This window comes from Dipodomys merriami, unplaced genomic scaffold (assembly GCF_024711535.1).
Source record: "Dipodomys merriami isolate MVZ:Mamm:240054 unplaced genomic scaffold, mDipMer1.0.p SCAF_26, whole genome shotgun sequence".
In the NCBI taxonomy this organism is placed as follows: domain Eukaryota; kingdom Metazoa; phylum Chordata; class Mammalia; order Rodentia; family Heteromyidae; genus Dipodomys; species Dipodomys merriami.
The window spans coordinates 14,927,287-14,941,051 of record NW_027204048.1 but is presented as its reverse complement, the minus strand read 5'-3'; the positions used below and the strand labels follow the sequence as shown (position 1 = coordinate 14,941,051).

At 37.4% G+C, this 13,765-nt stretch overlaps 1 protein-coding gene across 2 annotated transcripts in view; it reads left to right on the top strand.

Annotated features, from left to right (window-relative positions):
* Abhd17b (abhydrolase domain containing 17B, depalmitoylase) overlaps positions 1-11,880 on the top strand; it is a 36,065-nt gene extending 24,185 nt beyond the window's left edge. For both annotated transcript variants that reach the window (XM_070035743.1, XM_070035744.1), the window contains exons 2-4: positions 3,011-3,480; positions 7,387-7,566; positions 10,331-11,880. In XM_070035743.1, coding sequence (XP_069891844.1) covers positions 3,014-3,480; positions 7,387-7,566; positions 10,331-10,550 — 867 coding nt within the window. In that variant the 5' untranslated portion in view covers positions 3,011-3,013 and the 3' untranslated portion in view covers positions 10,551-11,880. The remainder of the gene's footprint in view (positions 1-3,010; positions 3,481-7,386; positions 7,567-10,330) is intronic.
* The last annotated feature ends 1,885 nt before the right edge of the window (positions 11,881-13,765 follow it).

Genomic DNA, 13,765 nt, shown 5'->3' with positions numbered 1-13,765 from the left:
TCTACTTTCTATCTCTCCACCTCTTGCAAAATTCCATATTTTGGAATTCCCCAAACTGATGTTACAACTCACTAAGGTATTCTTTGACTGTTTAATAATTCTCTTTCCCATTCCATCAGCTTCTTTATTTCTGTGTGTGATTCTGTATACTACTGGATTTTCATTCATGACAGTTTCCTGTTTCACGTTTTAAGTATTTTTCCCTTTTAAAAATGGACTTATAACTATATTTAAAATCCTATTTTATGGCTCAAAATTTCTACTTTTTCTGCTGCAAAGTGTTCAACTTTCTGTCTCTCTCTCATGACTTTTGTATGCTGTCTTATGTCCCTGCCATTTTATCAGAACAGTTATATGTAGCCTTAACTTTTCAGCATTTTCTTGTCAGTAGTAGCTAGTAAATGATATTTTTATTCAAATGAGTTTTAAAGTTGAAGATAAAGTTTTCTAAATTTGCCAAGCTATTTCAGTAATTAAATTCAAGAATAAGATGTTTTTTTCCTGAGTAACGGCTCAAATCATACTAAAACTTTTGTTTCATTTGTTCTTTTTATTGTGGAAAAAAATCTTAAAACTTGGAGACAACTACTTTTTAAAAGCAGGACAGTGTGGCAGGCCTGTTATTTAGAAAGTGATCAGTTGTGAGTTGTCAGGAAATGGTTTCTGTAGATAACAGATTTGGGGCAGTAGAAGTGTGAATAATTTCTTCTGCCACCATTAAGGTCAGTTCGTGTTTTCCTTAGACCCTGGTGTTTCTCCTGTCTGCTTCTTCATCTTGGTGTTCATTCCCAGAAGCATACACTGAATATGGTCACTCAGTCAGATTGATTCCATAATCAGTTTATTGTCATATATAAAAGTTCCTGGTTATGAAGTCGGAGCACAATCTTGGAATATATTATTTACTTAATACTCAAGCTTTTATTTGGCTTTAGTGGATCAGAAGTTTGTGGCATGGAAGGCAATTGAAGACATGATACAAGGAGATTATGGAGCGATCCCTTTGGTATATTGTAACTTTTGCCTCCTTGTTTTTCTCCCTATCACCTCCACTGGTATACATCTCTTAAACTCCCTTCCCTGCCAGATATTTTTATACTCTGCACAGGATAGTAAATCAGTAGCTAGATTCGTAAGTAGACTCCACTTATTCATCGTGCATTCTTTGCCCACCAAGCTTTACAAAACACACTTGGCATTCTCATTGCAGTGTTTCAGGAAGCCAGTGAGGCTTACCACTAGAGGTGACACCTAGCTGTCATTTCTGTTGTAATTCTTGTGCCATCCAGGCCAACACATTAACTTAGTGAGTCTATATTTGCTTTGAAGGCAGAAAAGGAATAAGCATAGACTATCAAATAAAACTGTTTCCAGTATCCAACAGGCTTTGCCCTTACTCAACTTTTAGAGCCTTGTATGCATAGCTACTCTTGTCTTTTTCCATGTTACTACTTCTGTTTCCCCTTCCTACCTATTGTACTTAGACTGGGAAATGAACACATTTGTATTGTCCTATAAAGTATTTTTTTGATTCAGTCATAGTAAAAGAGCATTCCTTTCTTTCCACACACACTCAAAGCCCCTGAGGTGATTTCATGTTTTAGTATTGTGTAAATCTTTTTCCTATCCTTGTATTCACATATTTGGGAGAGAATATCTCCAAATTGAAAATATTTCCAAAACAAACATTTGGAAAGTATTAGTTTTGAAAGCCTTTCTACAAGTAAATGATTGTCTACTTTTGCTTTAAAAGAAAAATAAGATAGTTTCAGAAAGGACAAGATGGAAAGAAATGCTGATGACAAGTATTGTCCCTAAGTTAGCATGAGATGGATACTTTTATGATATTAATGGAAAAGACATAGAAGAAAGCTAATCATTCATGAGTATGCCAACTATATGGGCCATTACTATGTTAATAGGCGATTACCACATCATTGTATTTGACCTTCACAAGCACTCTACTGAACGTAGAGTGCTTCATTTGTTTAGGAAGAAAATTAAGATTAAATGACTTACTTAAGGACACACAGCAGTAAGTGGTAAATTGGGATTCTACCAGCTCTCTTGACTTTGAATCTTTGGCCCTTCTTCATTCAGCATTAGCAATATTTGCTTTTAACGGACTTCTGCATTTTTTCCATATTTGCCTATATGATAGCCTTTTGCTTTGTTCAGTGATGGTGTACATATCTATAAGCAGACATTTGTACTTTATTTTAGCCACCTGCACTGTGTCTAAATGATAGGCTTTTGATACAGATAGGGTTACATCACTGGGCTGCACTGGCTAAGGGTTTCAAAAGCCCTATTGGTGTGAATGTAGCAAAGACTAGTTCTGCCTAACTGCCCAAGCAGTGGAGATTGGGAAGATCACAGTTTGAGGCCAGCCCAGGCAATAAGTTAAGGACACCTCCCATCTTGGTAGTAAGCTGGGTATGGTGGTCCATACCTGACATCCCCGCGATGCAGGAAGCCATAGGTGCAATCACCATCTGAGTTTAGTCCTGTGTGGAAACCTTGAAAGAATAAAACTTCCAGTGTACCATTGACTCATCTTCTACAAGTGTTCTCTTAAATCCAACTACAAGTTATTTGGAAGATGCAGTGAAATATATATATATATATATATCGATATATATATTGATTTTATCATACCACTTAACTCCCTAGCTTCTCTGTGGGATTCTGAAAGTTTTTCTTGACTTACATAGTGATCTAAAGATAACTCATATTGGCTCTAAACCTTACACATTTTTGTTAAGTGAGAAACTAATCACGAATAAATCTTTGGTATTTATTTGCCTACTGGCCTGGAATAGTAGTCTCACTCCAGGATTTGAAGTGCCTTTGAGAAAGATGCCACATTATCTTTGGTGGAGGGAGGATACTTGGCATTATGTCATAGATTTGACCACCAGTGTTTACTCCTGTTGTTTTAACCTGCTGTCCGAGAATGCAAATCCACTTTCAGTTATTAAAATGTTTCCTGTCTCCTTTTCTCTTTCAGAAGATGAATAATCTTTCATTTAGTGAGCTATGTTGCCTCTTCTGCTGTCCACCTTGCCCAGGGAAAATTGCTTCAAAATTAGCATTTTTGCCACCTGATCCAACCTACACACTGATGTGTGACGAAAGTGGAAGCCGCTGGACTTTACACCTATCAGAACGCGCGGACTGGCAGTACTCCTCTAGAGAAAAGGATGCTATTGAGTGTTTCATGACTAGAACCAGTAAAGGCAACAGAATTGCCTGTATGTTTGTGCGTTGCTCACCCAATGCCAAATACACTTTACTTTTCTCACATGGAAATGCTGTAGATCTCGGTCAGATGAGCAGCTTTTACATAGGACTGGGATCACGGATTAATTGTAATATATTCTCATATGATTACTCTGGATATGGTGCAAGTTCTGGGAAGCCAACAGAGAAGAACCTGTATGCAGATATTGAAGCTGCTTGGCTTGCTCTTAGGACAAGGTAAATGTTGATTCGGAATTAGTTTTTACATTTAGGATAGTTTACTATAACTATACTATTGAAGAATAAACTTTTCCATGTCTTGACTATAAAGATTATATTTGCCAATATGCTTATAATAGTTAAACTTTTGTATTACAATTTTAAATTTTGCATATTGAACAAAAAAAATTTAACTGCTTGTTTTTTTTTACGTTTTAAATTCAATTATTTTTTTTTTAAGTTTTAAATTCACTGACAGTGTTTGGTTATAAACTTAATTACTAGAGTATGACATAAAATGTTCATTCAAAATTGTAGTATTTCAAGGGAATAAGAGCAAACTGACTAGGCTTATTTACTTGATCTGTCATTAGTTGTGTTAGAGTATGTGGGGGTTTGTTTGTTTGGTTTAAATCTTAACCAAAACGTGCACTGTAAAATTTTTTTGCTTTACATTCTGGACTCCTAAAATTGGGAGCCATGATCTCAAATTTTATTTTCTGTAAATCAGAAAATACACTTAGGAACTAGCCATCACATTAATCCTTTCCAGTCACTAGGATACTTACAAATTTTTTTGGAAAATGCCTCAATTTTATAGACTCCAGTGCATTTTCTCATCAATCAGGTTAGTGTACAATAATACAGCAATACCTTAGTATAAGTTACTTTTCATATTATACATGGATACTTGACTTCCAGCATCTTTTAGACTAAAGCTTGAGGCCATAAAGAAAATTCACTGTTGCTAATATTAAGAATGTCCAGAAGAACCTCTTCAAGGATAACATGTTTCTAAAAAAAAGTTCTTAAAAGAATTGAGTTCCACCCCTCTGTACAGTATTTTCACAATAAAAAATTTTAAAAAGCAAAAAAAAAAAAGAATTGAGGTCCAGGCTTACTTAGTCTCTATAGTAAGACTCTGTCTCAACTAAGTGGGAGAGAGGAAAAGAGAGAGAAAGAGAAAAAACACAGAGAGAAAGAAAATAATATGTATTTCCTTCCTCTCCAAGAAATACAACAAAGTTATGCTTTCAGCAAAATTCTATATAAAGGAGATTCTTAAATCAATTGAAATATGAACAAATTTAAAAAGAAAAAGGTAGTGAGTAATAGAGAGTTAACAGAAACGGTGAAGATTTTGAAAAGTATGAATAGCCACTTTTCAAACTCACCCAACTGTATATATATAGTATAGCTGTCAGAAACTATTTGTAATATTTTAAAATATTGACATAACTTTAGTATAACTTCAGTGAAAAATGTAGACTTCAAGGTGCTAAGAGAAAGCACATAAAAGCATTTCTATTGAAACAAAATGAATATTCAGTGTTCGAGGTATTTTTTAACACAGTTGGTAGGGCCACCAAATGAGGAAGAATGACAGAATACATTCTTAAATAATCCCATTTACTATTTTAGTGCTTTCATATTTTCTCTGTTTTTTACCCTTAAAGACAGTTGAGAGACTTAGTATCTAAGCAGGCTTTGAAGGTTTAGTTAACTTTCCTGAGCATGTTTTCCTTATTTGTTTAATGAAAAGGTTAAATGATCTCCAAGATCTCTTCCAGCTCTAGAATTTTATCCTCCGGTGAGTTGTGTATAATTAGAATATATGCCTTATATTTCTTTTACCAGATGCAAATAACAAGGCTTAACTACCAGAAGAGGGAAATAAAAGATGAACTTAAAGAATTATTTGAGCCATGCACCAGTGGCTCACACCTGCAGTTCTTACTACTTAGGAGGCTGGGATCTGAGGATGCCGGTTTGAAGCTAGCCCAGGCAGGAAAGTGTGAAACGATTATCTTCAATGAACTGCCCAAAAGTCAAAAGTGGAACTGTGGCTCAAGTGGTAGGGCACTAGTCAAGAAAGAATCATTATTTGAATGATACTCCGTTTCTTTAATTACCCCAGTTTTTTTTTTTTGTTTTGTTTGTTTTTTAATCTCTTGGTGAACCCACAGAAAGTAACACCCTGTGAAACCTTCCCCCACATCCATTAGCTGTGTGCTGTCATAAAAAGAGCACTAGACTTGGAGTCATTGTATCTAAGTTCTAATTATAGTTGTACCATTAACTTATGAGTTTCAGCATGTGCTCATTAAGCAGCTTGACTAGATTTGATGATCTCTAAAGTTCTTTTTATCTCCTACTATTCAGAAATTGTTACTGCATAGAGTTCACTGGTGAATGGTTAGCAGCTGCCCCTTCTACTCCAGAGCCTAGCCCTTTAGCCCATAACCCATAATCGCCATCATTAATCCAGCTGGGAGCAGCAGTGTAGTCCTAAGAGGTATACAGATGCTGCAGATGTGTGTTCTCCCCAGCTGCTGCTGCTTTGAGCTTTTTTTGTTTTATTTTTACAGTTCTGAGATTGAATTCAGGGCCTCGTGTTACCTCGGCAAGCTTTTTACCACTTGATCCAATCCTCCAGTCCTTTTTGCTCTTAGTTTATCTTTTAGCTAACATCTGGCTTTTGCCCAGGCTGCCTCAAACTAGGGATTATAGGTGTGAGCCACTATTCCTAACTTGGTTTGTTTTGTTTTGTTTTTTTGCCAGTTCTGGGGCTTGAACTTGGGGCCTGGGCACTGTTCCTGAGCTTCATTTGCTCAAAGCTAGCACTCTACCACTTGAGCCACAGTGCCATTTCTGGCATTTTCTGTTTATGTGGTACTAAGGAATCAAACCCAGGGCATCATGCATGCTAAGCAAACACTCTACCACTAAGCCACATTCCCAGCTCTCTCCCCGACCATCCCCCCACCCCCCCACCTTGTTTTTGAGATAGGCTATCACTAGCTTTTTGCAGGATCTGGCCTCAAACCACAATCATCCTTACTCTACCCCCTGAGTAGCTGGGATTACAGGCATTTGCCACCATGCCTGGCCTAGCTCCTTCATTTCTGGAAGTATGTACAGATAGATGTACAATGAAGATAAAAACTTTCCTGAGTTTAGTAGTGTTATAATTAATAGTAGATGGAACTCTGCCTCTTGTTTGTGCCATAAATATTTGGAAATCTTGATTAAACTACCTGGGTCATTAGTCTTAAACACATGAAGAGTTTGCCCTCTCCAACCTGATGAATATTAAAATTCTCAGGAAGCTCTCATATATTTCTGAAAGATTAGAAGCTCCTGTGTAATTATCCTAGCTACCAGAAGTGACTACTGTTTCCTTTTTAAATGGAGAGGCATTTTTAAAGTCATTATAATTCTTACACCAACATTTAGATGTTATAGCACCTCACCTATACTTGAAGTTATTTGCATTTGGCATAGTTACACTGTAGACAACTAACAGTTCCTAGAACATAGTAGGTAACCAATAAATACTTAACATCTGTGAGTTCACTTATTTAAATATGTGTAGTATTGTTAAAGGGAAAAAGCAAAACTCAAGATTTTGTAGCATTCATAGTTTAACTGTGTGTAATGTTTAGAAGTCTAGCTTATCTGTTCATCTTTTCAAACATTGGCTCATTATTTTACAAGTATGGCAAATTTCAAGATAAATGCAATTTATGATCCTGATTGTGACTAAAATAACACATCATTCTTCCGTGCCATACCATAACTATATGCAGCATTTTAGGAAACGAAATGGAAGTCAGGCACCAAGGGCTCACACCACTGGAAGCTGAGATCCAAATATCTGGATTTGTAGCTAACTCAAAGCCTTAAGACTCTTACCCTCCAGGTAACTAGGAAAAAAATTGGTAGCATGGCTTTAGTAGTAGAGCACCAGCCATCAGAGAAAAATACGAAAAGAGCATGACCTTGAGTTTGGGCTCCAGTGCCAACAAAGGTGAAATTAGCTGAAAATCCAGAGCTTTTTGCAGCACTACAAATTTAAATTTTAAATGAATGATGGACCATCTTTACAGTTCAACTTGTTTTTTAAATTTCTGAATCTTGTAGATATGGCATCCGTCCTGAAAATGTGATTATATACGGCCAGAGCATAGGGACAGTGCCCTCTGTGGATCTTGCTGCTCGGTATGAGAGTGCTGCTGTTATTCTTCATTCTCCTTTAACCTCGGGAATGCGAGTTGCTTTTCCGGATACCAAGAAGACTTACTGTTTTGATGCATTCCCAAAGTAAGTAACGGTACTCAAAATAGTTCGAAATTCCTCACAAGAAACTTTTAGGGAATTTTCTCCAGGCATTCAGACACCATGTGGCCATGATCTGTGTTAGATATCTTATTGTGAAAAAACGAATTTAAAGAGGGTTTTGGCAAGTGACCACAGTAAGGAGCCTGAAGTGTTTGAGCTATAGTGATCGACATGAACTCCAGGCACAGTCCCTGGCATTGAAGACTAGTATTAGGAAATGTAAAGAGAGCAATTTAAATAAGAATCCCATGTTTGTGTCTTGAGCAGCTAAAAGAAGACGATATTCAATAAGGTAAGTAACACTAGAGGAAAGGAGCAATGAGAGGAGGAAATGAGTAGAAGATACCTAGCTATAATGATACCTGATTTACCCCCCTCCCAAAGAAAAAAGTAAATTGCAAAAAGATGAATCTTAAATGAGCTAAAGTATTATCACAAAATCTGAAATAAACATTATTAGGCAGATTTGAAAGAAGGACAACTACTTCATGTTTTTTCTCAAGAAGCTCTTTACTGTTGCCTAAGCTGAGCACTGGTGACTCGCACCTATAATTCTACTCAGGAGGCTGAACTCTGAGCATCGCAGTTCAAAGCCAGCCCATGCAGGAAAGGTATCTCCAATTAACCACCAGAAAACCGGAAATGGCACTGTGCCTCAAAGTGGTAGTATGTTAGTCTTGAGTGAGAACTCAGGGACAGCACCCAGACCCTGAGTTCAAGCCCCATGACCAACAAGGAAAAAAAAAGAAAAACTGATGGCCTATTTTTTCTCTCAGAGAAAAACAAGAAGAAGCTGGCAAATTCCAGTCTTCTTTTTCTTCAGTTGGCAGCAATACAGAAGATTTTTGTGTGAATAGCAAGCCAAAAGCCAAGTTATCCTTTGGTGTTTTTAGACTAGCAAAAGTTATTTTAAAAACAAATTTTGTCACGATTAGCTAAAAGGGGTCACATTAGCAGGGAGACTTAGGAGAGCAGTGATTTTGATCAGTACGGTTGGCTATGGGGATTTTTAATTAAAGGGTTAGAAAATGCTTTGTTCTCTATCAGGGATCAAACTGAGCTTTGTACATGTGTAGCAAGCATTCTACCACTGGGGATTTTTATTTTGAGTTGTACCATTTCTCTTTAGCTGAATGGTAAGAATTCATATAGGATGTTACGGGAGATAATGCTGTTTTATGTCTGGTATACCAATAGAAAGGCCAGCATAAACTGGAAAAGATCATACAGGATTTTTGTGGGGGGAATTTTGTTCATTTCTGTCGCTGTTGTGTTCTGGTGCCTGGGCTTGACTTGACTCAGGGTAAGCTTTGTTGCTTATATCTGGTATTCACTCTACCACTTGAGCCACGTTGCCATTTTGACATTTTTGCTGATCAATTGGAGATGGTGTCTTGCAGATTCTCTGCTCAGGCTGACTTCAAATTGCATTCTCGAAGGTCTCGTACTCATGAGTAACTAAGATTATAGGCATGAACCACTGGTGATTGTGGATTTGTTTTTTGTTTTGTTTTAAGTTTAAATTCCTCCACTCTTAAACAGCTTGTGCACAGCAAATAGTTCAAATAGTATACTCTCCTTACAGATACAGCCTGAGTTTTTTCACTGGTTATTTTCTTCCTTTGTAAGATTCCATTCTCATTTTATGAGAATTCTTATTCTCTCAGAAATTTTATAAGTGATACAATGTTTCTTCTCTACAGAACTTCTTTCTCCTTCAAGTTGCCTTTTAAAAATTCTATTGGTTTTTATCTGTATATTTCAAGAGCTTTCTTCTGATGTCTAATAATTCCTGGCTATCTGCTCATGTGTAAGAGTGGAGAACTAAAGAGTTGATTTGATGTTGTATCTAAAGAAAGGCTTGCTAAACCTCTGGTTGATGAAGGCCTACCTACTAGCATTCTTAGGAGGCAAGTAGGGCTGACAGCGGCCTCTCTCTCTCTCTCTACACACACACACACACACACACAGACACACACACGTATGTATGTATGTATGTATGTATACGTATTCTATGATGCTATAAACACTGGCAGTCCTGAGTCCGCAGGCCCAACCTGCCTTGGAGAAAAAGCAAGTCAGAGTGACCCAGGAGCTTCAGGAGGTAGAAGAGACTGGGAAAAGGGTCTAACTATTTTAAACAGATTTTTGAACAAAAGTGTATTTTAGCCACCTGTCTTTATTCCCTGTGAAAGTACCCTAGCCTTCTGGAGTATTCTGTGTTATAAATTGGGTTCCTCCTTCACTTCACCTTTTCTCTGTGTTAGATTATATTTTTCATATTTATCTTCTGAGCCAGTTATCTCTTTCTAGCTTCAGAACATTCTCCCTTTTGGTAGAGTATGCCTTCAAACCAGAACAAAACCAAGACATTTTTCTGTAATTTTAGTAAGAGATTACACAGGAAAATATAATAAGTGCAGAAAGTGGTAAATGCATCCTTGAAATACGTTTCTGCTTCCTGTTGAAAACTAAGCTTCTCTGACCTTTTTAAAACAAAAACAAGACAGTGATAGTATCCCTGAGTGACTATTAAGTCAGAAGTGTTTGTAGATAAAGTCCTCAGGTCGTCCTAAAACAACATGTAAAGGCAACTTTTGAATGTTACTCAAATCTGAGTTATACCTCCCTTCTGACCTGATTCATACAGTTCTGGTATTTCTGTTACAGCACACGTGCACAAAGAAAGTTTCTTTGTGCATAGTTAATTGCTTCTTTTTCCACTCCCCTTTCTTTTTCCATACAGTATTGACAAGATTTCTAAGATAACCTCTCCAGTATTAATAATTCATGGGACTGAAGATGAAGTCATTGACTTTTCACACGGCCTCGCATTGTTTGAGCGTTGCCAAAGACCTGTGGAGCCTCTGTGGGTTGAAGGAGCAGGACACAATGACGTGGAGCTTTACGGACAGTACCTTGAAAGGTTGAAACAGTTTGTGTCACAGGAACTGGTAAATTTGTAGGATGCTCTGTAAATTGACCTCCTGGGTTTTCTTGTCTTGCTGAACTGCACTTCTTGGTAAATAACAAAAAAAAACCTGAAGGTTTTGTTTGCAAATCATGTCAGTTGCCTTCATCCATGTACAGGTAATGATTTGTTAACAGACTTAATGAAGGTTTTAATTACCAGAACTAGAAACGGGAACTAACAGTATCATGCAGTCAGGCTGTTGTAATTTATATATTTTCTGTCATTTTTTTTAAACATCAAGATGAGTACTGTATGAAATTTTAATTCTATAAAATCAAATGCTGTAAAAGTATTGCCAAATGCTTTTGCATATCAGAAACAAGTTTATAAGTATTTTTAAAACATCTCAATGTACTAAACTTTATCCTGGTATACAAATGTAATATTCTTTCAAACAACTATATATCTAAAGCAGTTCAAGTACTCAGAATAAACTGTATAAAAACAAAGAAAAAACAATGACAACACGAAAGGTAACTAGAGTTGACCCAAACCCTGTTGTACAGGGTTAGAGGCTTACGTGGTTTATTTTATTGTAAAATACATTGACTTTTCTGTATTTTCTGGTTACTATACATTTATTCTTCAAGGAAAAAATGAAGTAAGTCTTAATTTTTATGCCATCTGTTAACTTACAAATGAGTTGTCTTGTAAATGAGAAGTCATGACGGCACTGAATTTTAACCAGTTTGGTACTGTGAGGCAACCACTTAAAAGTTGGGCTAGTTATTTAAAAGGCATCTAGGGCTTCAGCAATGATTTTGTATGCAAAATTGTCTTCAATTTTGACTGATCTCATAGAATTGTAGTGCTCTTCATTATATGAAAATGTGAAAATCCATTAGTTGTTCTTCAAGACCACAAATAGACTGGCTATTTGGTCCCTTTTCACTTTGGCAATTTTTGAAAATAGGACTTATTCATTTGGAGTACTATGAGAATTTCATGGATTTACTCCTGAATATTGGAGATAAGAAAACATTTAATACATATAAGTTTTTATATAAACCAGTATAGTAAAAATAAAGTAAAATAAAGCTCACACACAAAAACAAACTAAGTTGCCTTTCCTTGAATGAATCCTGCCTGAATAAAACAATGAAAGAAAATAAAAAATAAACGGTATGTAGTCTTAATTTGTAATGAATGAATATTGACATAATACACACTGTGGATATATTTTAAGGCCTTATGTAGTTTTAATTGTTCTGCTTGTTCTGTGGTTATGTCTAAGACTATATGATTCTCTTCAAAGTATATCAAGTATTGTGAATGCTTTGGTTCAGATGTGTCAAATTAACAGTAAAACAACTAATGTACCACTCAGTTGTGCTTGTTTGCCTTCTTCCATGATCCTCACCTCCACACTAAAAGGACGAAAAGAAAATGATCATACCCGTTACAGGACGTATTTCTCAAGTTTTCTGCATTTAAAAATAATTAGACATTTGTATTAATATTAATGGTGTTTAGTGTGGTTTTCCATACGTGCACATAGCATGTTCTGATCGAGTCCAGTATCTACCCTCCTTACCCCACCCCACCCCCCCATATATACCCATCCCAGTTTCTCATTTCCTTTTCCACTTTCAAGTCAACTTTTCTAGCTTCACGAAGGACAGGCAGGGAACATGCCATGCTTGTCTTTATGTGCCTCGCTCATTTCACTTAGCACAACGTCCTCCAGTTCCATCCATTTTACTGGAAGTGGCGGGATTTCATTCACCATCAACACATAGGGATTTCTTGGGACTGGGTGTGGTATCTGTACACCTGTCAATCCCAGTTACTTGGAAGCAGAGAAGGAGAATCAAGGTTCAAGTCAGCCCAGGCCAAAGTTAGCAAGACCCTGTCTGTACAACAAGATGGAAATGCAAGGACAACAGGAAATAACATCTGTCACCCCATCCATTGGAAGGGTTGATTCAGCTGATCAGACTGGCTAGGTGGGGGTGGTCTTTCTGCTCTGCCCTTCCAAGTCTCCCCAAAGCTGAGCGCTTAGTAAGAGAATGACTTCCTTGATCGAGAAGGACCATTGGTATGTCCAGGGCATATGTGTAGGCATAGCTGCACTCCCCTGTTGGAACCTTTATAAGCAACTTCCCCAAAACAAAGCAGGACATGTGGTGCATGGCTGTGTTCCTAGGTACTGGACAGGCTTACATACCACCAGCCAAAGTTAGCAGTGAGACCCTAGTCGTCAAACTAGAAAGAACTGGAGGCGTGGGTCAAGTGGTAGACTGCTTGAGTTTAATCCCAAGAACCAGAAGAAGGATAATGGGGTTGGTTTATTTTTGCAATAGTCTCACGGTATGAGACTCAAATTTGAGATCCTTCAGCTTGTACTTAAGAGTTCACTGTGGTTTTGATTTGAATGTCTCTGGGGGATAAGTGATACTGAGCATCTTTTCCTACTTGTTGGCTATTTGTGTTTCTTTTTGAGAAGCGTCTGTTCAAGTCATTTGTCCAGTCCTAATGGGATCACTTGTTTGTTGTCGTTGTAGTTCTTCATTTCACATTCTTTCTGGATACTAAACTGTCAGATGAATATGTGGCAAACATTTTCTCTATTCTGTAGGTTGTCTCTTTACTTGGTGATCTTTGATGTACTGAGACTTTATATTGATGTCTTTTATTTCTCAACTCTGGCTTTTGTTTCCTATGCTTTGCGGGGTCCTATCCAGAAAAATCACTCTCTACTAATATTTGGAAGTGTTTCTTGTGTTTTTCTTTCTATGTTTTCTTCTAGTAGTTTCAGTCTTTGTTGTTGCTGTTATTTTCTTGTTGCTGGTCCTGGGACGTGAGCTGAGGGATTAGACGCTGCCCCTGAGTTTTTTGCTCAGGGCCAGGATTTTACCACTTGAGCCACAGCTCCACTTCTGGCTTTTTGCTGGTTAATCGGACACAAGAGTTCCATGGACTTTCCTGCCCTGTCTGGCTTTCAACCAAGTGTCTCAGATCTCAGCCTCCTGAATAGCTAGGGTTACAGGCGTAAGCCACCGGCACAGGGTTGAGCAGGTAAGTGGACTGGCTAACCAGCCCTCCCTCCTCCCTCCCTTCCTCCCTCCTTCCCTTCCTCCTTTCTTTTCTTCCTTCCTTCCTTCACAAGGTGGAGTCATGTCTGATACATGTTAACATCTAGTTCCCCCATCACTTAGTGTATTCCTTCTCCAGTGTGTGCTTTTGGCACCTTGTTTGAGAGTCATT